The 24,631-nt window shown below is 40.5% G+C and overlaps 1 protein-coding gene across 1 annotated transcript in view; it reads left to right on the top strand.

Moving 5' to 3' along the window:
- Positions 1 to 24,631, top strand: part of OCA2 (OCA2 melanosomal transmembrane protein) — a 516,689-nt gene that overhangs the window by 27,075 nt on the left and 464,983 nt on the right. Inside the window, exon 2 of the mRNA XM_053888812.1 lies at positions 2,889 to 3,180. Within this exon, the coding sequence (XP_053744787.1) occupies positions 2,933 to 3,180 (248 nt within the window). The 5' untranslated portion in view covers positions 2,889 to 2,932. The remainder of the gene's footprint in view (positions 1 to 2,888; positions 3,181 to 24,631) is intronic.

Raw genomic sequence — 24,631 nt, 5'->3', positions numbered from 1 at the left:
CAATACAACTGAGTAGGTGAGAGTGGGTGGGTTCCAGTGTACCCAGTAGGGTTGCAAACTGTTGTGTACTTGGGAGGCTGGACATTTTATTCTCATTCCTACTAGTTTTGTCAGTGTGCCAATTCTGGGACTTTTGCTATCGGAGACATTCATCACCTTCACTGTTCTCTGCTTTGAATCTCAGTGTCTGGCTCCTGCTTGGGCTCCCAGGTCAGCATCTTCCTGCTGAGTTTGGCCAATAGGAAGCTCTGCTGGGAGATTGAGGGATGGGGAGAGGTAAGCTGGTACTTCTTACCACTCCACTCTGCTTTGGGAGGGATCTCTTCTGGCACTCCACCTTCTTTCAGAAAGGCCCACCATGGTTTCTGCACTCACTTCTTCCTCTGCTCTCAGCTATGGTGGGGTGGAAATTTTCCCACTGTTGCTAATTGTTAGCCTTTGGTGAGTGTCACAGCATGTCCATTCTCTTGTGTAACCAGTTTCCACGGTTACGTCTTCAGCTTCTAGTTCCTTCTTGGACCCTGGTTGATTCAGTCAGTGAAGGAAGGAAGAGGCAAAGGCAGCAGCTGAGGTTGAAAAGGAGGGAGGGTGTATGGGAGTTTAAGGAGGGAGATGGAGGAGAACAGGAATGAAAATTGCCTTGGGAGATGTGTTAAAATTGTTGGGCAGTTTTAGGACCCAGTGGGAACACTGCACACAGAAGTCATGTAAGACTGTCAGAACCACAGAGGGTTCTCTATGGCTACATTCGGCTGCTTAGATGCTGGCACAGGGCAGGAAAGCCAATGTTGGGAGTTTTGCCATGAGTGGCAGACAAACCCCAGGGTAGCCCCCATGATCCCTACTGCCTGGTGGTCATGTCCTTGTGTGATTCCCTCCCCTGAGTTAAAGGTAGGCCTTGTGCCTGGCTTCCAACCAGTAGGATATGGCAAAGGCAGTTGATGGGATGTCACTCCTGTTTTTGTGTTACATTATGTAAAATTTTGCCTTGCCAGTGGATTCACTCTGGAGACTCTCATGGTTGCTTGATGAAGTGAGCAGTTGGACGAGTCCACATGGCAAGGAACTGCAGGAACCTGTAGAAGGTGAGGGTGGCTTCTGAGAGCTTAGTGTGTGGTCTCTAGTCAACAGCTATCAAGAAGCCAGGGCCCCAGTCCTGTAGGACCAGGAAGTGAATTCTGCCAACATTGAGTCATCTTGGAAGCAGATTTTTCCCTCGTTGAGCCTCTAGATAAGAAAAAAAGCCTGATGACACCTTGAGATCCTTAGCAAATGACCCAGCTAAGCCTGCCCCAACACCTGACCCACAGAAACCCTGAGCTTATAAACATGTGTTGTTTTAAGCTTACCAATTTTGTAGTAATTTGTTATGCAGCAATAGAAAACTCACACATCAGGTGAGCTTGACAGAATGAGTTGGGGCAAGTAGGAGGAGAGGGTTTTCTGGGAAGAGGAGTGGGGACAGGGGGTGTTTGGCTGATGAAGAAGCAGAGAAGCTCCCTGCCATTGAGGTGATCACATAACTGAGAGTCCAGGGGGTGGGAAGCATCATCTCTGTAGATGTTGAAACCAAAATATGACAAAGGTAGAACAAGACCACAAGCTATGATTCAGATCTTCAAAGAATGAAGAGATATGACCAGGAAGATATTAGTTGTTTCAGTAAGGGGTTGGTGGGGCATTCCAATGACATGTTCTAAAGCAGCTGGAATACTTTAGGGATGGGAGAAGATTGCAGTGGAGAACAAGGAGGATACCTTTCCAAACTCTTGGTAGGACTAACTACATAATTTCTGGAGCCCCATGCAAATGAAAATGTAGGGCTCCTTTTTTAAAAAACAGGAAAAAAGTGATGTTAAGAGTATTAAAATGTAAAGCTTTTTCCTTTCTTCCACACTCTTTTTCTTGACTTGTCACAGTATTTTAAAATGTCATTATTCTAAGGAAGGACAAATTAAAAACCTAAATTATTAGCATGAATGTCATCCCTGATCTTTATTTTGAAGTATCATTTTAAATGCAAATATGAGAGCATTTAACTTGTAGGTGGAATCAGGAAAGTTGTACAATTTGTATTTTGCAGTTCATACATGCATGTGGACTTTGTTTTTACCAGACAATGGAAACATTGCATTAAACTAATGTAAATGTATTTACTTTACTTTTTGATACAGGCATATTCTACCAACACTCCACCTTCTTCTTACTGATGAGTGAGTCACAAGGAGTGGTGAATCCATGTATTGTACCCATTGAACCCATAGTCATGTACATTGCTTCTCAGTGTTGCAAATCCTGCTCAACCAAAGCTCACAACGAGTGTTGGGTTCAAAGCAACTATTGAAAGCAAACCATTCTGCTGCAAATCAAAGGTTATTTCTGGGGTTATGGGATGCTAGCAAATGTAAAAGAATAAAATTGTAATGGTTAGAAATATAATCCAAGAGTAGGACATCATAACCTTTTAATTTTACTTTCAATAAGCAGTTGTTTTCATTTTCATAGTAGGTATTATTTTCTCATTACAAAGGTATTAATTTGTTAGATGCAAAACCCATAAAACCATAGCATAGACAGGAACAAAGGAGAAAGCCCCCACCATCCAGAGGTACTCATGTTTCAGAGGCTGGGTCTTTTTGGTCTTCTGTTCTATGAAAATGCTATGTATATATTTATATCAAGAAAAATATCATAGTTTATCAATGTTTTTTATGTATCCTTAATTTTCCCCCATATCAATCAATATCCTTATAGAGCATTTTAGTTGAATAGCATTTCATACTGCACACATATTACAACTTAACTAATGCTTCAGAGAGAGACTGCATGGATTCCATATGGATTCCCCAAAGTGCAAACAATATTTCCAGTTTGCTTTTCATCAACAGTGGTTTCTTTCTGGCTGACCTGGTGAGAAGAGTGACAACGGAACATGCATCTAGAGAACAAAGATGGTGGGCTGACCTCTGGTGTGCTGGAGATGGAGCTACATCAGTCATCTGCTCCTATGTGTGCTGGTCTGGGAAGGCCAGGGCTGGCGGTACCTGCCACCAGCAACCACAGGCTACTGCAGGGAGTCAACAGGGTAGACCCCACATCCCCCTACTCCAGCAGGGCAACTGGGCAGAGCTGCTTGGCTTCTGTGGACCAGGATTTTGGTTCATTCCTCACAGAGCAGAGGTGAGTTTATAATAGTTTTATCTGGTAAATGTGGAAGCCACACATATTGTGTTTTATGAGTGTAGTTCCCCTATTTTTTGTGGGAAATTTTCAGATATTATACAAGGAATGCAAGAATCTTTCTGTCATTAGATCACTTTCCTGGCCTGTTTCAAATGAATGCTCTTTCTAAAATGTAGCTAACATAACCCCAAAAGATTACAAAAATAGAAAAGAGTTTTTAGCATGAACTTGGAATTTATTATATTATTTTAAGGCGTTAAAAGTATTCCATGATTTTAAAAAGCACATGCTGTATCCTTATATGCTTATATATATGTATCTTGAAATATGCTTTATTCCTATAAATGTCAAGTGAATCATTTCAATATTTTTTTCACGTTAGAAAAATCTTGATTTACATTAAAAAAACTTTTGATAAACCCTTAAATATTTACCAAAGTAAAACAATAAATAGGTATAAAAGTGTGCTATAAGTGTCTATTCATACCCATGTAGGGACATACTGGTTACCCTACAGATCTGGGCATCCTGGTCCCTACAGGCAAGAAGTCCTGCTTAACCAGGACCCACGCAGTACCAGTGGTCTAATGTTGAAAAAGGCAAAGATCACAGAAATACATACAAGTGTGGTATATAGTCCTGCCACTTGTCTGAGACTGCCTTCTCAGGTCCTAGCTCTGCATGGCATCTGCTTTGATGCTTGGGAGTTTGCTGTCATCAGCATCTTTGGCTCAAGTTGCTCCGCTGCTGTGTTCCTGTGAATATAGAACGTCGGCACAGTAGGTGTGTGGGGATGGGGAGAGGTACCTGCCCATGAGTGTGCCTCTCTGGAGCTGAGTAGGGGATTGTCAGTGCCTGGCCCACCTGAACCAGTAAAGGGCTGCAGGTATGGTGGGGCTGGGTCCACTTGTCAAAGCATGCGCACAGGGCTACCTAGCCCATGGGAGAGCTTCCCACTGGGCTGGGGTGGGTGGGCAGCTCCCAGCTGTGAGGGCCAGTTTTATTTTGTAAAGGGCTAGAGGAGGCCATTGCCTGTTTGTGTCCCACACCTGGAACTGTGGGGGTGGGGCAGCTCCTTACCTGGGAGGCCCTAGAGAGATAAAATAGGTTGGCCATGGCTCCAAGCCACACTCCACTACCCCAACTGTGCAGGCAGCTAGGAGCAGGCAAAGGAGAAGGGCCCCTCTACCACCACCCACTGCCTCAGGTTGGCTGAGGCTGGGTGTGAGGCTGGCTTTCTCACATTCTCGATTGACTCTATGTAGATTTACACCTGGAGATAGGAGAGAGCTATGGGCTCCACCTGAGTCAGAGTAAAAGGACAAATCTATATACAACGATATCTCAGAGATTTTCTGATTAGGTTCCAGACCACCACAAGAAAGCAGGTATCTCAATAAAGCAACTCAAATGAGTTTTTGGTATCACAGTGAAAATAAAAGTTATGACTACACTATAGTGTAGTCTAATAAAGTGTGCAATAGTATTATGTCTACAAAAACAATGTGTATATCTTAATTAACAAATACTTTATTGCTTAAAAATGCTAACCATCAAAGATGGCTGAGAAGTAGGGGAACCTGGATTTCCCTTGTCCCTCAAACACGGCTGTATTGAGGTCAGATCACTTGGAACACCCAGGAAATCAACCTGCGGAGTGGCAGAAGGATCTCCGCAGGTGGAGGGAGACATTGGAGGGATCGAGGTATGTGTATATTAATTGGGGGAGATAAAATGGCATAGGCAAGGTGGGGAGGGAGCCCCTTTTGTGAACAGACAAAAGGGAGAGAAAGAGAGAAGGATTCAGTATCTACTTAGCATTAGAGGAAAACCTCTCCAGACCATGGACGGGGGAATGAGAAATATGGAGAGCGCCGGTTTCCATTTTGCAAACAGCCTTAGGAGCTGAAACTTGGAGGTATGAAAGTGCCCGACTTTCTCTGGACTGGAGCCGGCTGTGTGTGCACGCCTGGCGGGAGAAGGAGCCAGCCCAGGGTGCTGTAGCAATCTCAGGGGCTCACTGGGAGAGAATAGTCCCTTTCTTCCAGTACTGTGGGAAGAGGATTTATTGCCTCCCCAGGACAAAAGACCCTTTGGTGGCAGCCAAAGACCTTTTATCAGCAGGGCTGAGGGGCCCTACAGCTGGACAGGGTCCCCACAGTGCAGGACCGTTTAAGACATCAGGGTTTGAATCCCAGTCGAGTGCCTAGAAGGCGCAGGAGAACTGTGGAGCAGGGCAAGCTAACTGCTATTCTGTGATGGCTGCCTAAGTAGCATGGTTTGAGACACCCGGTTGGGGGAGAGATCGGAATGTTGGCCATTTTTCTCCCAAACACCAACATGGAGGGACTTCAGGGAAGCAGCACAGCAGTCCACCAGTGGAGGCGGGCTTACACCAAACCCCGCTCCTCCATGCCTGGCAACTGCTTTTCTACTGGAGCTAGACTGAGCTAACGCAGCCAACCTCTCCTCCAGGTCAGCATAGCCACTGGTCCAAGGCACAACCAGACAACTGTTCTTTGTTTTTGTCTGTTTGTCTCTCTGTCTGTTGGTTTGTCTGTTTGTTCTTCTATTCTCTCTACCGTCTTCTTTTTTTTCTTTTGGAATCAGGCTCATAGTTTCTGATTTGTTTTTGGTCAATTCATATATATATATATATATATATATATATATATATATATATATATATAATTTTTTTTGTTTTGTTTTTTGTTTTTTTTTTTTGCTGTTTAGTCAGGCATTTTCACTCTTTTTACACCTTTCCAATATCTTCTTTTTCTTTATTTTATTTTCTCTCTCTCTGGATTAAGACTTATACTGTTTAGTCTTCTTTTCTCCCTTTTCATTTTTCTCTTTGTGTGGGATCAGGCTTCCCCCCCACACCCTTTCCTTTTTTTATAGGGCTACTTCAATGAACAAATCAAAGCACAACTGGTTGAAGGTCCAAAAACTCCACCACTACAAGAAAGGAGGAGCTTTGAAGAGGACTGACCAGTGGGATAGAGCAGCCAAAATGCCACAATAGAGTGTATGCAACACACCAAAAAATTCCTGAAGTGCCAGGCCCTGGATAGTGTATGACCCCTACTTAATATAGTAGTACTTCCAGGTACGGGACATATAACAAGCTATTAAAACATGTAAAAGACAGAAACCTAGCCAAAATAATGAAACAGAAGAACTCTCCTCAAAAGAAAATTCAGGAAGAAATGACAGCCAGAGATTTGCTCAAAACAGATATAAACAATATATCTGACAACAATTTAGAATAACAGTCATAAGACTACTAGCTGGGCTTGAAAAAAGCACACAAGACACCAGGGAAAACCTTTCTGCAGACATCAAAGACCTAGGAACTAGTCAGGATAAATTTAAAAATGCTATAACTGAGATGCAAAACAAATGATACAGTGACTGCGAAGATGGAAGAAGCGGAGGAGAGAATAGGTTAAGTAGAAGATAAACTTACAGAAAAAAAGAGGGAAAGGAAATTACTAGAACATGAGGGGAGACTAGGAGAATTAAGTGATTCCAAGAAACTAAAAAATATCCAAATCATAGGAGTCTCAGGAGAAGAAGAGTGAGAAAAAGGGGCAGAAGGTTTATTTCAGCAAAGTATAGCTGAGAACTTCCCTAATCTGGGGAAGGAAACAGGCATACAAGTTCAAGAGGCACAGAGAACTCCCTTCAAACTAACAAACCAGGTCAACGCCATGACATATCATAGTGAAACAAAATACAAAGATTTGAAGGAGAGTTCTGAAAACAGCTAGACACAAAAGGTACTTTTGTGTACTTTATGTGTCTACTACAAGGGTAGACACATGATGTTAGTAGCAGACCTGTCCACTGAAACTTGGCAGGTCAGAAGGAAGTGGCTGGAAATATTCAATGTGCTGAATAGGAAAAATATTCAGCCAAGAATCCTTTATCCAGAAAGTCTGTCCAGAATAAAAGGAGAGATAAAGGCTTTTCCAGACAGACAAAAACTAAAGGAGTTCATGACCACTAAACCAGCCCTGCAGAAAATCCTAAGGCGGACTCTGAATGGGAAGTAGCAGCAAAGACTACAAAGGACCGGAGACATCACCACAATATGAAACTTACAGATAATACAATGGCACTAAATCCATATCTTTCAATCATCACTCTGAATGTAAGTGGACTAAATGTCCCAATAAAAAGACATAGAGTATCAGAATGGATTGAAAAAAGAACAAAATCCATCTATATTCTGCCTACAAGAGACTCATTTGAGACCTAAGGACACCTGCAGATTGAAAGTGAGAACCATCTGTCATGCTACTGGATGTCAAAAGAAAGCTGGAGTAGCCATACTTATATCAGACAAACTAGATTTTATTTATTTATTTATTTATTTATTTATTTATTTATTACTATTTAAAATAATTTTTTTTAACGTTTATTTATTTTTGAGACAGAGAGAGACAGAGCATGAACAGGGGAGGGGCAGAGGGAGAGGGAGACACAGAATCTGAAACAGGCTCCAGGCTCTGAGCTGTCAGCACAGAGCCCGATGCGGGGCTTGAACTCACGGACCGCGAGATCGTGACCTGAGCTGAAGTCGGATGCTTAACCGACCAAGCCACCCAGGCGCCCCTATTTATTACTATTTTTAAAATGTAATTTATTGACAAATTAGTTAATGTACAGTGTATACAGTGTGCTTTTGTTTTTGGGGGTAGATTTCTGTGATTCATCGCTTACATACAACACCTAGCACTCATCCCAACAAGTGCTCTCCTCAATGCCCATCACTCATTTTTCCATCTCCCCCCCCATCAAACCTCAGTTTGTTCTCTGTATTTAAGAATCTCTCATGGTTTGCATCCCTCCCTCTCTGTTTGTAACTATTTTTTCTCCTTCCCTTCCCCCATGGTCTTCTGTTAAATTTCTCAAGTTCCACATATGAGTGAAAATGTATCATATCTGTTTTTCTTTGACTGACTTATTTCACTTAACATAATATGCTCCAGTTCCATCCATGTTACTGCATATGGAAGGATTTCATTCTTTCTCATTGCCAAATAGTATTCCATTGTATATATATAAACCATATCTTCTTTATCCATTCATCAGTTGATGGACATTTAGGCTTTTTCCATAATTTAGCTGTTGTTGATAACACTGCTATAAGCATTGGGGCACATGTGCCCCTATGAATCAGCACTCCTGTATCCTTTGGATAAATTCCTAGTAGTGCTATTGCTGGTTTATAGGGTAGTTCTATTTTTAATTTTTTTGAGGAACCTGCACACTGTTTTCCAGAGCAGCTGCACCAGTTTGCATTCCCTCCAACAGTGCAAGAGGTTTCCTGTTTCTCCACATCCTCACCAGCATCTGTTGTTTCCTGAGTTATTAATTTTAGCCACTCTGACCAGTGTGAGGTGGTATCTCAGTGTGGTTTTGATTTGTATTTCCCTGATGATGAATGATGTTGAGCATCTTTTCATGTGTCTGTTGGTCATCTAGATGTCTTCTTTGGAAAAGTGTCTGTCTATTCATGTCTTCTTCCCATTTCTTCACTGGATTATTTGTTTTTCGAGTGTTGAGTTTGGTAAATTCCTTATAGATTTTGGATACTAACTCTTTATCCAGTATGTGATTTGCAAATATCTTTTCCCATTCTATCAGTTGCCTTTAGTTTTTTTGATTGTTTCCTTTACTGTGAAGAAGCTTTTTTATGTTGATGATGTCCCAATAGTTCATTTTTGCTTTTAATTCCTTTGCCTTGGAGACATGTTGAGCAAGAAATTGCTGTGTCTGAGTTCAAAGAGGTTGTTGCCTGTTTTCTCCTGTAGGATTTTGATGGTTTCCTGTCTCACATTTAGGTCCTTTATCCATTTTCAATTTATTTTTGTGTATAGTATAAGAAAGTGGTCCAGTTTCATCCTTCTGCATGTTGCTGTCCAGTTCTCAAAGCATCATTTGCTAAAGAGATTGTCTTTTTCCCATTGGATACTCTTTTCTGCTTTATTGAAGATTAGTTGGCCATATGTTTGAGGGTCCAATTCTGGGTTCTCTATTCTATTTCATTGATTAATGTGTTTGTTTTTGTGTCAATGATGATTGCAGCTTTGTAGTAGAGGCTAAAGCAACAAACTAGATTTTAAAACAAAGACTGTAATAAGAGATGAAGAAGGGAATTATATCATAAGTAAGGGGTCTACCCATCAAGGAGAGCTAACAATTGTAAATTTTTCTGCTCCCAATGTGGAACACACAAGTTTATAAATCAATTAATCATAAATATAAACAAATGTATAGATAATAATACTGTAATTGTAGGGGATTTTAATACTCTACTTACACAATGGACATATCGTCTAGGCACAAAATCAATAAGGAAACAATAGCTCTGAATGACACATTGGACCAGAGGGATGTAACAGATATATTCAGACTTTTCATCCTAAAGCAGCAGAATACATACTCTTTGTGAGTGCACATGGAACATTCTCCAACATAGATCACATACTGGTTCACAAAACAATCCTCAACAAATATAAAAAGCTTGAGATCATACCATGCATATTATCAGTCACAATGCTATGAAACTTGAAATCAACCACAAGAAAAAATTTGACAAGCCCCAAAATACACAGATGTTAAAAAACATCCTACTAAAGAATGAATGGGTCAACCAGGAAATTAAAGAAGAAATTTAAAAATATATAGAGACAAATGAAAATGAAAAAACAACAGTCCAAACCCTTTGGGATGCAACAAAGGCAATCCTAAGAGGAAAATACATTGCAACTGAGGCCTATCTCAAGAGGCAAGAAAGGTCCTGAATACACAACCTAATCTTACACCCAAAGGAGATAGAAAGTCAGCAGCAAAGAAACCCCAAAGTCAGTAGAATAAGACGCATAATAAAGATTAGAGCAGAAATAAACAGTATATAATAAAAAATTAGTACAACAGATCAATGAATCTAAGAGTTGTTTTTTTGGAAAGAATAAACAAAATTGATAAACCCCTAGCCAGACTTTTTTTTAATTAAAAGAAATTTAATGTTTATTCATTTTTGAGAAACAGAGAGAGACAGAGAGAGCAGAGAGAGAGGGAGACACAGAATCTGAAGCAGGCTCCAGGATCTGATCTATCAGCACAGAGCCCAATGCAGGGCTTAAACCCATGAACCATGAGATCATGACCTGAGCCAAAGTTGGATGCTTAACTGAGTGAGTCACCCAGGCACACCCCTAGCCAGACTTTTCCAAAAGAAAAATAAAGGACCCAAATAGGTAAAGTCATGAATGAAATAGGAGAGATCACAACCAATACCACAGAAATACAAACAATTATGAGAGAATACTATGAAAAATTATATGCCAAAAAAACTGGACAATATTGAAGAACAGACAAATTCCTAGATAGTCACAAACCATCAAACCTCAAACAGAAAGAAATAGAACATTTGAACAGACCCATAACCAGTGAAGAAATTGAATTGGTAATCAAAAATTGTCCCCCAAAATAAGATTACTGGACCAGATTGAATTCTACCAGACATTTAAAGCAGAGTTAATACCTATTCTCAAGCTGTTCCAGAAAGTGGAAATGGAAGGAAAGCTTCAAGACTCATTCTATGAAGCGAGAATTACCTTGATTCCGAAACCAGACAAGACCCCACTAAAAAGAATAATGAAAGCCCAATATCCCTGATGGAATTGGGCAGAAATTCTCAACAAGATACTAGCAAATCTAATTAAACAGTACATTAAAAGAATTATTCACTATGATCAAGTGGGATTCGTTCCTGGGCTGCAGGACTGGTTCAATATTCACAAATCAACCAACATTATAGGTCACATTAATAGAAGAAGGAATAAGAACCATATGATCCTGTCAATAGATGCAGAAAAAGCATTTGAGGGGTGCCTGAATGGCTCAGCTGGTTGAATGTCCGACTTCAGGTCATGATATCATGGCTCGTGAGTTGGAGCCCTGTATCAGAGTCACCACTGCCAGTGTGGAGCCAGCTTTGGATCCTCCGTCCCCTTCTCTCTCTGGTCCCATCCCCACTCATGCTTTCTGTCTCTCAAGAATAAATAAACACTAAAAAAAGAAAAAGCATTTGACAGAATACGGTATCCATTCTTAATAAAAACCCTCAAGAACGTTGGGATAGAAGGAATATACCTTAATATCATAAAAGCCATATATTAAAGGCCCACCATTGATATCATCCTCAATGAGGAAAAACTGAGGGCTTTCTCTAGATCAGAAACATGACAGGGAGTCCACTCTCACCACTGTTATTTAACATAGTGTTGGAAGTCCTAGCCTCAACAATCAGACAACAAAACAAAATAAAAGGCATCCAAATTGGCAAAGAAGAAGTCAAACTGTTACTCTTCACAGATGACATGATACTCTACATGGAAAACCCAAAAGGCTCCACCAAAAAACTGCTAGAGCTGATACAAGAATTCAGTACAGGTGCAGGATATAAAATCAATCTACAGAAATCAGTTGCATTTCTATACACCAATAATGAAGCAACAGAAAGAGATATCAGGGAATTGATCCCTTTACAATTGCATCAAAAAACCATAAAGTGCCTAGGAATAAACCTAACCAAAGAGGTAAAAGATCTGTACACTGGAGACTATAGAAAGCTTGTGAAAGAAATTGAAGAAGACGCAAAGAAAAGGGAAAACAGTCCATGCTCCTAGATTGGAAGAACAAATATTGTTAAAATGTTGACACTACCCAAAGCAATCTACAAACTCAATGCAATCCCTATGAAAATAACACCAGCATTCTTCATAGAGCTAGAACAATCCTAAAATTTGTATGGAACCACAAAATACCCCAAATAGCCAAAGTAATGTTGAAAAGAAAAACCAAAGTTGGATGCATCATTATCCCAGGCTTTAGCCTTTATTACAAAGATGGAATCATCAAGACAGTATGATATTGGCACAAAAACAGACACATAGATCAATGGAATAGATCTGTGGATCTATTGGAATAGAATCTATGTATCTGTGTGGAATAGAATAGAGAACCCAGAAATGGACCTACAAATGTATGACCAACTAGTCTTCAATAGAGCAGGAAAGAGTATCCAATGGTAAAAAGATAATCTCTTTAGCAAATGGTGCTTGGAAAACTGGACAGCAACATGCAGAAGAATGAAACTGGACCACTTTATTACACCATACACAAAAATAAATTGAAAATGGATGAAAGACCTAAATGTGAGACAGGAAACCATCAAAATCCTACAGGAGAAAATAGGCAGCAACCTCTTTGACCTCGGCTGCAGCAACTTCTTACTTGACATGTTTCTGAAGGCAAGGGAAATAAAAGTAAAAATGAACTATTGGGACCTCATAAAGATAAAAAAATCTTCACAGTGAAGGAAACAATCAACAAAACTCAAAGGCAACTGATGGAATAGTAGAAGATATTTGCAATTGACATATAGGAAAAAGCGTTAGTGCCAAAAATCTATAAAGAACTTACCAAACTCAACACCTGAAAAACAAATAATCCAGTGAGGAAGTTGGCAGAAGACATGAATAGACACTTTTCCAAAGAAGACATCCAGATGGCCAACAGACACATGAAAAGATGCTCAACATCGCTCATCATCAGGAAAACACAAATAAAAACCACACTGAGATACCACCTCACACCAGTCAGAGTGGCTAAAATTAACAACTCAGGAAACAAGAGATGTTGGAGAGGATGTGGAGAAAGGGGAACCCTCATGCACTGCTGGTGGGAATGCAGTGTGGCGCAGCCACTCTGGAAAACAGTGTGGAGGTTCCTCAAAGAATCAAAAATAGCAGGCTACACTGTATGTTAACTAACTTGAGAATAAATTTTTAAAAATGCTTACCATCATCTGAGCTTTTACAAGTTCTAATAGCCAATTACAAATCACCATAACAAATATCATAGTAGTGGAAAATTTGAAATATTGCAGGGACACCTGGGTGGCTCAGTCAGTTGAGTGTCCTACTCCTGATTTTGGGTCAAGTCCTGATCCATGGTTCATAGGATCTAGCCCCATGTCAGGCTCCTTTATGATAGCGTGGAGACTGCTTGGGATTCTTTCTGTTGGGAAAATGGTACCAATAGACCTTCTCCTCACAGGGTTGCCACAAATTTTCAATCTGTAAATAATGCAATATTTGCAATGCCCAGTAAAAGGAAGCACAATAAAACAAGGTATGCCTGTAAGTTATTTAGAGGCTGTGACAGGAAAGAAAATGGAGGCAGTTCCTGCTTTATGCATGTAAGGTCAGCTGTTCAATAAACTGAGTATTAATACTTATAATCTTGAAAGTCAGGATAAGTAAGAAATGACAAAGGCTGAGAATGAAAGAGGCCAATAACAGACAAAACTCATTTAGGAAGAGACTGGTCAAAAGCACTGGAAGGGTTGGGACATTAGGATGGTCCCAGCCAGTATGTAAAGGGGATGAAAAGCTAATGAGCTTTTAATTTACAGAGTAAGACATTGAAGTGGGTAACAGTCTGCACAACTAGGAGAGTATTTTTACAAATTCTTTTACCTTCAGTGTACCAGGAGGCAACCTGGAGACACACATTGTGGGCTTCACAGGCAGGAGGTCTTGTCCTTTGGGACCTGATTCCAGGTACAGTAGGATGGAGAGCATGAGGAGGGTGTGCTCAGGGCTCAGGAAGGTCAGTTGGGATGTACCAGCAGCTGCCTGAGGATTGGAGAAAACTTGGGGGACAAAAGAAGGCCTCTGTGCAGCTCTCTCAACCCTTCTGTCCCCACATGGTGAGGATAGAGCCCAGAAATTTCTACCCTCCTCAACAGGGGGACAAACAGAAGGAAGTATCTAGGGAGCTAGTCTGGGGACCTCTTCATCAGGGCAAAGGGCCAGACCTCAGGGATGCAGGGATGGTCCATAGGTTTAGGGTAAGGGAGGTGAGAGTAGGTGGAAGCCAGGAGACAACAGCCATAGATGAGGACAGGTCCCAGGGATGGTAGAGATGAGCACTCATGAGCCACAACTTCCCCTGTAGAGCTTCTAGGAGAGGGAGCAACAGCAACTAGGAAACCTATAGGGGCAGCTCACAAAAGACCCAGGAGAATGGCTGTTGGCTAGTCCTCCTGTGGTGTGAGCCTTTAGGACAAGGATCAGCTTGGTGTAAGTATGGAGGGTGTAGTCCATCCTCACTTGTGCACTTAGGTGAGTTCCTCAAACAGCATGCTCTTCCTGGTCAGGGATGTGCTGGTGTTGTCTGGTTGCCCCAGATGCATCTCTTTTTAAAGGTTATTCAAGGGCTTCATTACATTTTGCAATTCTTGTTTCATGAAAATAAGTATAAAATGAAGAGATGTGTTCACGTGGGTAATAAAACACAGAGGTCTTTCAAACCTAATATAGGTAAGGCAGGATGGAAATCACTGGATATGCAAACAAACAAACAAAAAAAGCAAACCAACTCTTTACCTCAGAGAATTGAAAACTTATTAACTGTTATAGGTTTGTGAAGAGAATGAAACTAAAGAATGCTATGGATAAGCTACAAATACATTGCTTAATATTGTGTTGAAAAGGTAATTTGGGATTTCATATTTTTTAACTCTCTGAGAACAGTCCTCTTGCAACCTGTTCATTTTCTGTTAATTCTGAACAGAAGGGAAGCAGGCAGACGTTTGTAGAGTGTTGCACCCCTTTTGTCCTTTGACTTCCAGCAAGTCTAGGGGCAGTTTCTCAAATCAGCTATACCACCTGTGTACAAACTGGTTAGTAAGTATTTTCTTAAAACTATTAAAATCTTTGTGAAACAAGGCAGGGTATAGATAATGTGACTATCTACCTGGAGTTAGTGTTAGATCCCACAAGTTAAGGGCTCAGTTCCACAAAACTGTCCCCACTTTAGATGCCAATTGTAAGTACTAGGTATCCTGCACTTCTATCTGATTGGCTATTAATTGTGGGTTCTCATGACCCCCTCCTTAGGCTTGATAATTTGCGAGAATGACTCCTAGAACTTAGGAACAGACTTTACTTATGCTTACTGGTTTACTGTAAAGGATGCAACTCAGGAAAGGCCGAGTGGAAGATATGGATAAAGCAAGATGTGGGGTTAGGGGTGGCATAGTGTTTCCATGCTCTCTCCACATGCACCAATTTCCCAGTATCTTGATGCATTTACCAACTCGGAAGTTCTTCCAATCTGTCTTTTAGAAATTTTTTTAAATTTTAGTTTTTTAATTTACATCCGCATTAGTTAGCATGTAGTGAACAATGATTTCAAGAGTAGATTCCTTAATCCCCCTTACCCATTTAGCCCATCTCCCCTCCCACAACCCCCCCAGTAACCCTCTGTTTGTTCTCCATATTTAAGAGTCTCTGATGTTTTGTCCCCCTCCCTATTTTTATATTATTTTTGTTTCCCTTCCCTTATGTTCATCTGTTTTGTCTCTTAAAGTCCTCATATGAGTGAAGTCATATGATTTTCGTCTTTCTCTGACTGACTAATTTCGTTTAGCAGAATACCCTCTAGTTCCATCCACGTAGTTGCAAATGGCAAGATTTCATTCTTTTTGATTGCCGAGTAATACTCCATTGTATATATATATATATACCACATCTTCTTTATCCATTCATCCATCAATGGACATTTTAGGCTCTTCCCATACTTTGGCTGTTGCTGATAGTGCTGCTATAAACATTGGGGTGCATGTGTCCCTTCAAAACAACATACCTGTATCCCTTGGATAAATACCTAGTAGTGGAATTGCTGGGTCGTAGGGTAGTTCTATTTTTAATTTTTTGAGGAACCTCCATACTGTTTTCCAGAGTGGCTGCACCACTGTTGCATTCCCACCAACAATGCAAAGGAGATCCTCTTCTCCGCATCCTCGCCAACACCTGTTGTTGCCTGAGTTGTTAATGTTAGCCGTTCTGACACGTGTAAGGCGGTATGTCATTGTGGTTTTGATTTGTATTTCCCTGATGATGAGTGATGTAGAGCATCTTTTCATGTGTCGGTTAGCCATCTGGATGTCTTCTTTGGAGAAGTGTCTATTCATGTATTTTGCTGATTTCTTCACTGGGTTCTTTGGTTTTTGGGTGTTGAGTTTAATAGGTTCTTTATAGATTTTGGATACTAACCCTTTATCTGATATGTCGTTTGCAAATATCTTCTCCCATTCTGTCGGTTGCTTTGTAGTTTTGCTGATTGTTTCCTTCGCTGTGCAGAAGATTTTTATTTTGATGAGGTCCCAGTAGTTCATTTTTGCTTTCGTTTTCCTTGCCTCCAGAGACGTGTTGAGTAAGAAGTTGCTGTGGCCAAGATCAAAGAGGTTTCTGCCTGCTTTCTTCTCGAGGATTTTGATGGCTTCCTGTCTTACATTGAGGTCTTTCATCCATTTTGAGTTTATTTTTGTGTCTGGTGTAAGAAAGTGGTCCAGGTTCATTCTTCTGCATGTCGCTGTCAAGTTTTCCCAGCACCACCTGCTGAAGAGACTGTTTTTATTCCATTGGATATTCTTTCCTGCTTTCTCAAAGATTAGTTGGTCATACGTTTGTGGGTCTGTTTCTGGGTTCTCTATTCTGTTCCATTGATCTGAGTGTCTGTTCTTGTGCCAGCACCATACTGTCTTGCTGATTACAGCTTTGTAGTATAGCTTGAAGTCCGGGATTGTGATGCGTCCTGCTTTGGTTTTCTTTTTCAAGATTGCTTTGGCTATTCGGGGTCTTTTCTGGTTCCATACAAATTTTAGGATTATTTGTTAGAACAAATAATCTGCGAAGAATGCTGGTGTCATATTGATAGAGATTGCATTGACTATGTAGATTGCTTTGGGAAGTATCGACATTTTGACAATATTTGTTCTTCCTATCCAGGAGCATAGAATCTTTTTCCATTTTTTTTTTTTTGCATCTTCTTCAATTTCTTTCATAAGCTTTCTATAGTTTTCAATGTATAGATTTTTCACCTCTTTGGTTAGATTTATTCCTAGGTGTTTTATGGGTTTTGGTGCAATTGTAAATGGGATCGATTCCTTGATTTCTCTTTCTATTGCTTCATTGTCAGTGAATAGGAATGCAACCGATTTCTGTGCATTGATTTTATGTCCTGCAACTTTGATGAATTCATGAATCAGTTCTAGCAGTTTTGTGGTGGCATCTTTGGGGTTTTCCATATAGAGTATCATGTCATCTGCAAAGAGTGAAAGTTTGACCTCCTCCTGGCCGATTTGGATGCCTTTTATTTCTTTGTGTTGTCTAATTGCAGAGGCTAAGACTTCCAGTACTATGTTGAATAACAGTGGCGAGAGTGGACATCCCTGTCTTGTTCCTGACCTTAGGGGGAAAACTCTCAGTTTTTCCCCACTGAGGATGATATTAGCGTTGGGTCGTTTTTATGTGGCTTTTATGATCTTGAGGTATGATCCTTCTATCCCTGCTTTCTTGAGGGTTTTTAATCAAGAAAGGATGGTGTATTTTGTCAAATACTTTTTCTGCATCTATTGAGAGGATCATATGGTTCTTGTCCTTTCTTTTATTGATGTGATGAATCACCTTAATTGTTTTGTGGATATTGAACCAGACCTGCATCCCAGGTATAAATCCCACTTGGTCGTGGTGAATAATTTTTTTTTTTTAAATTTTTTTTTAACGTTTATTTATTTTTGAGACAGAGAGAGACAGAGCATGAAAGGGGAGGGTCAGATAGAGGGAGACACAGAATCTGAAACAGGCTCCAGGCTCTGAGCTGTCTGCACAGAGCCCGACGCGGGGCCCGAACTCACGGACCGTGAGATCATGACCTGAGCTGAAGTCGGCCACTTAACCGACTGAGCCACCCAGGCGCCCCAATGAATAATTTTTTTAAGGTATTGTTGGATCTGATTGGCTAATATCTTGTGGAGGATTTTTGCATCCAGGTTCATCATGGAAATTGGTCTGTAGTTCTCCTTTTTAGTGGGGGGGGTCTCTGTCTGGTTTTGGAATCAGGGTAATGCTGGCTTCATAGAAAGAGTTTGGAAGTTTTCCTTCCATTTCTACTTTTTGGAACAGCTTCAAGAGAATAGGTGTTAACTCTTCCTTAAATGTTTGGTTGAATTCCCCTGGAAAGCCATCTGGCTCTGGACTCTTGGTTTTTGGCAGATTTTTGACTACTAATTCAATTTCTTTACTGGTTATGGGTCTGTTCAAATTTTCTATTTCTTCCTTGGTTTCAGTTTTGGTAGTGTATATGTTTCTGGAATTTGTCCATTTTTTTCCAGATTGCCCATTTTATTGGCATATAATTGCTTATAATGTTCTCTTATTGTTTTTTTTTTTTTTTTACCCTTTAGTATGAGTTTATTTATAATCCACCCCATGCCAAACACATGTTTCAGGTGGCTTACAAAGTTGCAGATAATCCCAGATAGAATAAACTTCAAAAACAGCAATGGATTTGAGGCAAACAGAGCATGATGGTAGCCAGGGGTGAAATGAAGGCTCCAAACCTGGGAAGATCTTTGCGTTTCATACAGGTGAGACCTAAACTGGGCACTCAGCTGTTTATCTGCCAAGGGCTAGTGCAAAATGGAATTGGTTGCATAGTATGGTCGTGTACAATTTTACACAACGGGTTGATATTTTCAGAATGGTTCCCACACATATTGACCTTGAGGAGGCCCTCCATCTGCTCTGTTACCGTGTTTCCTGCTGCCAACCTCAGTGGAGGCTGCCCTTTTCCCCATCTCCCATGTACCTCGGGATGCTTCAGAGTCAGTGCCGTCCTCCACAGTCACTGTTGTTTCCAGGCCACATTTTATCTATGTTTTTGTAAAAGCCTGTACTCCTCTGTCATCTCCCAGCCTCTAGATGCTTCCTCTCATCCTGCAAATACTTTGGCATCTAGCTCTCACTCTTCCACTGCACCCCTGTGCTACTCTGGACCAGAATGGACGCCCATCCAACACCTAGCCACTCAGAGCCTGTCCTCATGACTTTCAGCATCCAGCTCATCCTGCCCCAGCCATGCACTGTCATCTGCATTCCGCAGATCTTTTGCATTTCATACAAATTTTAGGATTGTTTGTTCTAGCTCTGTAAAAAAGGCTGGTGGTATTTTTTTTTATTTTTTAATATATGAAATTTACTGTCAAATTGGTTTCCATACAACACCCAGTGCTCATCCCAAAATGTGCCCTCCTCAATACCCATCACCCACCCTCCCCTCCCTCCCACCCCCCATCAACCCTCAGTTTGTTCTCAGTTTTTAACAGTCTCTTATGCTTTGGCTCTCTCCCACTCTAACCTCTTTTTTTTTTTTTCCTCCCCCTCCCCCATGGGTTTCTGTTATGTTTCTCAGGATCCACATAAGAGTGAAACCATATGGTATCTGTCTTTCTCTGTTCTTATTGTTGTTTTTATTTCTGCTGTGTTGGTTTTGATCTCTCCTCTTTCATTCTTGATTTTATTTATTTAGGTCCTTTCCTTTTTCTTTTTGATCAAACTGGCTAGTGGTTTATCAATTTTGTTATTCTTTCAAAGAACCAGCTTCTGGTTTCATTGATCTGTTCTACTGTTTGTTTTGTTTCGATAGCATTAATTTCTGCTCTAATCTTTATTATTTCCTGTCTTCTGCTGGTTTTATGTTTTATTTGCTGTTGTTTTTCCAGCTCTTTAAGGCGTAGGGTTATGTTGTGTATCTGAGATCTTCCATCCTTCTTTAGGAAGGCCTGGATTGCTATATACTTTCCTCTTATGACTGCCTTTGCTGTGTCCCAGAGGTTTTGAGTTGTGGTGTTGTCATTTTCATTGGCTTCCATGAACTTTTTAATTTCCTCTTTAACTTCTTGGTTAGTTCATTCATTCTTTAGTAGGATGTGGTTTCGACTCCAAGTATTTGTTACCGTTTCAAATTTTTTCTTGTGGTTGGTTTTGAGTTTCATAGCCTTGTAGTCTGAAAATACGCATGGTATGATCTCAATGTTTTTGTATTTGTTGAGCGCTGATTTGTGTCCTGGTATTTGGTCTGTTCTGGAGAATGTTCCATGTGCACTGGAGAAGAATGTATATTCTGGTGCTTTGGGATGAAATATTCTGAATATATCTGTTAAGTCCATCTGGTCCAGTGTGTCATTCAAAGCCATTGTTTCCTTGTTGATTTTTTTGACTAGATGATCTGTCCATTGCTGTGACTGGGGTGTTGAAGTTCCCTACTATTATAGTATTACTATCAATGAGATTCTTTATGTTTGTGATTAATTGATTTATACATTTGGGTGCTTTCACATTTGGCGCTTAAGTGTTTAAAATTGTTAGGTCTTCTTGGTGGATAGACCCCTTGATTATGATATAATGCCCTTCTGCATCTCTTGATACAGTCTTTATTTTAAAGTCTAGACTTTGTGATGTAAGTATGGCTACTCTGGCTTTCTTTTGTTTACCATTAGCATGATAGATGGTTCTCCATCCCTGTACTTTCAATCTGAAGGTGTCTTTAGGTCTAAAGTGGGTATCTTGTAAATAGCATATAGGTGGATCTTGTTTTCTTATCCATTCTGTTACCCTATGTCTTTTGATTGGAGCATTGAGTCTATTGATGTTTAGAGTGAGTACTGAAAGATACGAATTTATTGCCCTTATGTTGCTTGTACAGTTGAAGTTTCTGGTGGTGTTCTGGTCCTTTCTAAGTTTTGTTGCTTTTGGTATTTATTTATGTATGTGTGTATGTATGTATGTATGTATGTATGTTTGTATTTTTTCATCTTTTCTCCTCTCAGAGAGTCCCCCTTAAAATTTCTTGCAGGGCTGGTTTAGTGGTCACACACTCCTTTAATTTTTGTTTGTCTGGGAAACTTTTTATCTCTCCTTCTATTTTGAATGACAGCCTTGTTGGATACAGAATTCTTGGCTGCATATTTTTCCAATTCAGCACATTGAATATATCCTGCCACTCCTTTCTGGCCTGCCAAGTTTCTGTGGATATGCCTGCTGCAAACCTAATCTGTCTTCCCTTGTAGGTTAAGGACTTTTTTTCCTTTGCTTCTTCCAAGATTCTCTCCTTGCCTGAGTATTTTGTGAATATGAGTATGATATGCCTTGTTGATGGTCGGTTTTTGTTGAATATAATGGGAGTCCTCTGTGCTTCCTGGATTTGGTGTCTGTGTCTTTACCCAGGTTAGGAAAGTTTTCTGGTATGATTTGCTCCTGTAACCCTTCTATCCCCACTTTTCTCTCTACCTTTTCTGGGACACCTATGGTTCTGATGTTGTTCCTTTTTAATGAGTCACTGATTTCTCTAATTCTTAAATTGTGCTATTTTGCCTTAATTACCCTCTTTTTTTCTGCATTATTCTCCATATGTTTGTCCTCTATATCGCTGATTATCTGTTCTGCCTCATCTATCCTTGCTGCTGTGGCATCCATTCTATATTGCAGCTCAGTTACAGCATATTTTATGTCATCCTGACTAGCTTTTACTTCTTTTATGTCTGCAGAAAGGGATTTTAATCTATTTTGACTCCAGCTAGCATTCTTATTATCATGATTCTAAATTCTGGTTCAGACAACTTGCTTGTATCTGTGTTTGTTGAGTCCCTGGCTGTCGTTTCTTTCTGTTCTTTCTTTTAGGGTGAATTCCTTCATTTCGTCATTTTGAAGGGAGAAAAGGAATTAATGGGGTAAAAAAAATTAAAAAAATAAAATGAAAAAATATTAAAATTAAAAAAATTACAAACAAACACACACACAAAATCGAATAAATGATGCTAGATTCTAGGTGTGTTTTGGTCTGGGTGTTGAAAGGGGCTTGACAGATTAGTGAAAAAAGGTGAAAGAAAAAGAAGGAAATTAGTTAACAATGTGAAAAAATGAATACACTGATGTAGACTAAAGTGAAATTATGTAATTAAAATAGAATTTGAAAAAATTTACACAAAAGTGAAAAATATTGTAGAAAATATTAAAGAAAACATTAAAAAAATTGAAAATAAAAATGAATTTTTTCTCTTTATTCAAGGAAAAGAAAAGAAACGAAAAAGAGAAAATAGAAAAAAGAAACAAAAAAAGAAAGAAATTGAATAGATGGACCAGCAAACAGATTGAAATACGATTAAAATTACTTCGTTTTCCCCTAGAAGTCAAACTATGAATCGCTTTTATAGTCCATAAACTAAGCAGGTGGAGAGACTGGTGCTCCTGAAGAGCGAGGTTGGCCCAGTTAGGCGGGGCTTAGTGTAATGGCTCTGTTCTCCACTAGATGGCACTGCTTAGCTTACTGGGGTGGATTGTTGTGGTGCTTGTAGGTGTGTATGTGCATGCGTGGGAGCAGTGAATATGGCCTCACCCAGCTACTCAGTCTCTAGTATCTGTTCTCCCTGATCAGCAATCATGCACCTGTCCTTTATCTTCAGCTTCCATCCACTCCCTGCTTTTACACAGTCTGTGACCAAGTCCCAGACAGCACCTCTCTCCTGAGTTTTGTCTCAGATGCAGTTGTTTCTCCCAACCCCTTACTTTTGATGGACTGTGGCTTTGACTGGTTCTGCCCTTCTGCAGAAGGGTCTCACCGAGCAATGGCCAGGTGCTGGTCGTCCCCAGGAACGTTTGTGGGACTGGGTTGCTGCTGATGCCCAGAGACTGTGGCCGGTTGCCAGCCCGCCCCAGAAAAAGTTCTTGAGATAGTGTAGCAGCAGCCTTTCAGTTATTATGGAAAATCACAGCACACATCTGGCACCAGGCTTCACCCTAATGACATTGTTCCAGCACCAGCGAATGTGGTTGTTCTCCCAGGTCCACTGGAGCCTTGCCTTTGGAGGACCCACACAGCCTCCATCAGGTGTCCTTCTATGAGGGGAACCGCCTCTCCCCATGTGGTCTGAAGAACCCGGACTCCACTCTGCTCCTGGGGATTTGCCCTTCCACCAGAGCACTGCCAGGTATTGAGCTGTGGAGTTTCAGACTTTGAGCTTCCCCTGTTCATAGTCTGAATGGAATTTAAACCCTCTTCTTTCTCCTTTCTCCCTTTTTAGTTCAGTCTTGTGGCTACTTCCACTTTTCCACTTTTTCTCCAGCTGCATTTGGTGGGAAGCGCTTTTCCCATATCCCCCCCCCCCATCTCTGTCCTCTCTCTGCATGCAAAAGTGGATCCCTGCCCTCCATGGCTTCTCTTTCCCCCAGTTCACCTCTCTGTGCCACATACCTGCTGATTTCTGTGGTTCAGGTTGAGCAGATTGTTGTGTTAATCTTCAGATCAGTTTTCTAGGTGTGCAGGATGGTTTAGTGCTGGTCTGACTATATTTCATGGACGTGAGACACACAAAAAACTTCATGATGTTCTACCATCTTAGCTCCTCCCCCCCATTTTTTTAAAACAGAGATTATGTAGGCACCATTGATTAAATCATTGACAGTTGGTGATTGGATTCAATCTTCAGTCCTTCTCTTTCTTTCCACTGAGCTAGACTTCCTCTGAGTTAGGGATCAACTTGAGGTAAAGTTTAAGTTTTTCTCAGGAATTTTCTGGTCATTTGTCTGGCCTGAGTATGTGTGTGGCCTTTTAGATTCCCTTGTATTCATGGCTGCTTTTGAATGTCCTAATTTCTCAAAGATTCTTACCCCAGTTTCTTCTATGGCCTTAGATGATCTATTGTATATCTCCACCTATAATATTTTGCCCCAGATGTTTGTGGGTTTGTAGTCCACCTTGAAGGTTTTGTTAGCAGATGACTGCTGATTTTCCCACCTGCACTGAGTTATGTGAAACAGAGATAAGCACATTTCATCATGTAGGAATCTTTCACGTAGCCCCCAGACAGCTTAGGATAGAGATGCTCAATACATTTCAAATGAAGTCTTTTTTGCCTTTTCTACTTTAAAAGGTTGGGATGAACTGAGAACCAGACTTCCACCTGTTCAAGAGTCAGATAACTTCCACATCAGGGAGTGTGTGGGTCAAAGGCAAGTGAAATGCCTCCAAACTTTCCTACCCTTTTGAAGATGGCTTGTTAATGTTTGGGCTTTTGGTTGATTGCTGTAAACCTTTGACTGTTTTCCAGAGCTCCTACAAAGTTGGTTCAAAAAACTTCTGGTCCTTCCTTACTTCTTTCCTCTCTCCTCCTCTTCCCCTTCCTTCCTTCCTTCCTTCCTTCCTTCCTTCCTTCCTTCCTTCCTTCCTTCCCTTCCCTTCCTTTCCTTTCCTTTCCTTTCCTTTCCTTTCCTTTCCTTTCCTTTCCTTTCCTTCCTTCCTTCCTTCCTTCCTTCCTTCCTTCCTTCCTTCCTTCCTTCCTTCCTTCTTTCAGTTTCTGTGAGGGAAAGAGGGCTTAGAACTTCCCAGGTTTCCATTTTCCTCTCTCCTTTATTTTGAAGAGTCATTTTACAGTCTGTGGAATTATTAGTTGAAGGGATTTCTTTCTGAACATACTGTTGAGCCACCATATTGAGATTTTTATTTCACTTGTACTTTACAATTA

The sequence above is a fragment of the Panthera pardus genome, unplaced genomic scaffold, assembly GCF_024362965.1.
Source record: "Panthera pardus isolate Hobbes unplaced genomic scaffold, ASM2436296v1 HiC_scaffold_24, whole genome shotgun sequence".
Taxonomy (NCBI): Eukaryota; Metazoa; Chordata; class Mammalia; order Carnivora; family Felidae; genus Panthera; species Panthera pardus.
Note: the sequence above shows the minus strand (reverse complement) of the source record. Positions and strands in the feature narration are given on the sequence as shown.